The 3436-nt window shown below is 43.1% G+C and overlaps 1 protein-coding gene across 1 annotated transcript; it reads left to right on the top strand.

The window, feature by feature from the left end:
• Positions 1-1582: 1582 nt before the first annotated feature.
• Positions 1583-2518, top strand: LOC149460384 (olfactory receptor 11L1-like). Its single transcript, XM_089679749.1, has one exon. It carries the CDS (start codon positions 1583-1585, stop codon positions 2516-2518), a length of 936 nt encoding a protein of 311 aa, XP_089535875.1.
• The last annotated feature ends 918 nt before the right edge of the window (positions 2519-3436 follow it).

The raw sequence follows: 3436 nt of genomic DNA, 5'->3' as shown, positions 1-3436 counted from the left end.
TGTCCCCCCTGCAGTGTCCCCGGCAATGTCCTCCGGCCGATGCCGGCATCTGTCTTCCGGGTTCCGTTCCCTGCAACATCAGGACGTACGGGGGACGGAACTGGCGGGACATTTAAAAATGTCAAAAAGTGACATTCACTAATACTTTAAAATCACATAGTATAACATTCCTGTATCAAACCATTTCACATACATTTTGTCCCGAGTGCTTTGTCCGGCGCCCTGCCTGCATTTTTACTGTTCTTTCTGCCTGGAAACTGAGAAACGTCCATGGCGTCCAAAAAGTGTCCCTTTACGTCAGACGCAGTTTTAGACCGGCTAGAGAACAGCGATAGTAAATCAGAACCACTTGCAGAATTGACTGATAATGATTGGTGGGGGAAATTCATCATCAGACACTGAAAACGATTCTGCGACTTTGCTCAGCGATGTGCGAACTTATTATGGCGTTATATTTCAAATTTCAGTGTTTTTGGTTTTATTATATTATTGAATTAAATGTATTATTATTATTATATTATTTTTTATGATTATTTATTAAATTATAGTTTATTGTTTCAAATTTTATCATACCCGGGATCAGGGGCGGACTGACCATTTGGAAACTCAGGCACTGCCTGAGGGCCCGGGGTCAGTAAGGGGCCCCATGAGATGCCCCTGGTACCTTTTTCATAGGCTTTTTTGAGTTTGGGCAAGGACACAGGGGCCCAGGGGCGGACTGACCATTTGGAAACTCGGGCACTGCCCGAGGGCCCCAGGTCATTAGGGGGCCCCATGAGATGCCCCTGGTACCTTTTTCATAGGCTTTTTTGAGTTTGGGCAAGGACACAGGGGCCCAGGGGCGGATTGACCATTTGGAAACTCGGGCACTGCCCGAGGGCCTGGGGTCAGTAGGGGGCCCCATGAGATGCCCCTGGTACCTTTTTCATAGGCTTTTTTGAGTTTGGGCAAGGACACGGGGCCCCATGATCCCATATTGCCCAGGGGCCCCATGAGTTGTCAGTCCGGCCCTGCAGGGGCCCCATGATCCGCTATTGCCCGGGTGTCCCATAAGTTGTCAGTCCACCCCTGCCTGGGATGTTTACTAGACTGAAGGGATGTTCAGACAGATTTCAGTGAGTTATTCCTAAAAATTACAGGCCTACAATAAAAATACATATTTCCATGCAAAAAAGTGTACCGCTTTGAGCACAGAAATATGGACATAATCAGACGACTAGGAAGGCTACAATGGCACGTTATACATATTTACAAATTAATAATAATCACATTATACAAAGATATCTATTAAAATAAAAAAAAAAAAAAATCACACATAATATCAATCATAATAATCTCATTATACCCAAAAGAAATCCTCAATAAAAAAAAAAAAAGAAACAAACAAACAAACAAACATAGGGCATACGGGACTTTTCAGGCACTGAAACTGACAGCAAGAAAAATGCAAGAAAAATACACTGTAACACTATTTTTTTAAAAAAAGTTAACTCCAATCACAGTGAAAAAAAAAAATCGCAGGTCAGATGTATTTCTTGATCTACAGAATATCGTATATGATGTGCGATTGTCTCCTCTACAGATGGTGTATCCCGACAACTGCACAGCCATCACTGAAATTCTGATTGTTGGATTTAAACCGTATTATGGCTTCCGGGTTCCGATGTTTGTTCTCTTTCTGCTCAGCTACCTTTTGATCTGCAGCGCAAATGTAATGATCATCTATATAATTCAGAGCAGCGCCCGTCTCACGGCGCCCATGTTTTTTATAATTAAGAGCATGTGCGTCTTTGAACTACTGAGCACCACAAACATGCTTCCGGTGCTGCTCCATTATATGATTGTTGAACGGCCGACCATCACTGTAACCAACTGCATTGTACATTTGGACGTGTATGGGATTGCGGGGGACGTCGGGTGTTTTCATTATGTTTTAATGTCTTATGACCGATACTTGGCGGTTTGCCATCCATTGCGCTATTCCTCCTTTGTGAATAATGGATTCTATTTTCGGGTGGTTACTGCATGTTGGATTTTTTCAGTCGCGCTTTCAGGCGCTACATCCATTTTTTTGAGCCAGTTGCAATTTTGTGGCCATAACACCATCTACCATTTTTTCTGTGACCTTTACCCATTGATAGACCTGGCTACCTCCGACACAACACTAATTCGTTTTATTATTGCTGTGATCAGTGCTTTTCTGGCACTGATCTCAGCTTTGTCTGTTTTTGTATCATACATGTTTATAATTCGTGCAATCCTTAAAATTCCTTCATCCTCCGGTAGGAAGAAGACCTTCTCCACGTGTAGCTCCCACCTCATTGTGTTCTCTATGCAGAACGGTATTGGTCTTGTAGTCTATGTATTGCCTAGTCAAGCTGTACCACCTCAAGTCACTGACGCTGTGACATTCACAAACTATTTGTGGACCCCCTTAGTGAACCCCCTGATCTATTCATTTAGAAATAAGAAGTTTCAGGCAGAATTTCTCAAAAAGGTCAGGGAAATAAAAAAATAGAACATGCTGAAATCACATTTTCCTTTGATTCAAGCAGACCTATACAAAAAAAAAAAAAAAAAATCACACCTCAAAGTTATCAAACACATTCCCATTCTTGAATGGGTTATGTTGTCTAACACACATCAGGGTGGTAAAAATTTAGAAAGGGTCCCCTCAAACCCTTCTTAAACACACTGCGGCCAATTACTTGATTGCATGACATATTTGTGAGGGAATTCTGTTAAAATATTAATAAACCATCTATATATTCCTCCTTTAGGACAGAACTGCAGGGGAGGTGCCTAAAACAAGGGATTACTAGGATTGGCTCCCAGTCATGTGATCACGGTTGTAGCCAGTCCTTCCAGGTACTAGTCATTAGTAGGAGACCAAGAGCTCTCAATCATGGCTTGGTTTCTGTGTTGGGAGCTTGTGATAGAGCGATCTTTCAGCACAAACACGCATGCACATATTGTATATGTAGTGCCAAGGATTCTGTTGCTGGGAGGGATCTACTATTGAGGAAGGGGTCTTTTTGTTGACTGCTGAAGGGTCTTTTGATGCTGGATGCTGGGAGGTCTATTGCTGCTGGTCGGGATCATTTGTTGCAGGGGTAGATTTCTTGTTCCTCAGGAATATTTTGTAATGTGGGAGGTCTATTGTTGACGGGGGGAATCTGTTGTTTCTGGGGGGCCTATTCTTGCTGGGGAGGGGGTCTATTGTTACTGACTGCTGAAGGTTTTATTGATACTGGATGCTGAGAGGTCTATTGCTAATGGCTGGGATCGTTTTGTTGCTAGGAGGGATCTACTATTGAGGAAGGGGTCTATTGTTGCTGACTGCTGAAGGGTCTATTGATGCTGGATGCTGGGAGGTCTATTGCTGCTGGTCGGGATTGTTTGTTGCAGGGGTAGATCTCTTGTTCCTCAGGAATAT

The sequence above is a fragment of the Staurois parvus genome, unplaced genomic scaffold (assembly GCF_062004578.1).
Source record: "Staurois parvus isolate SC_StPar_1 unplaced genomic scaffold, SC_StPar_1.0 ptg000231l, whole genome shotgun sequence".
NCBI lineage: Eukaryota > Metazoa > Chordata > Amphibia > Anura > Ranidae > Staurois > Staurois parvus.
Note: the sequence above shows the minus strand (reverse complement) of the source record. Positions and strands in the feature narration are given on the sequence as shown.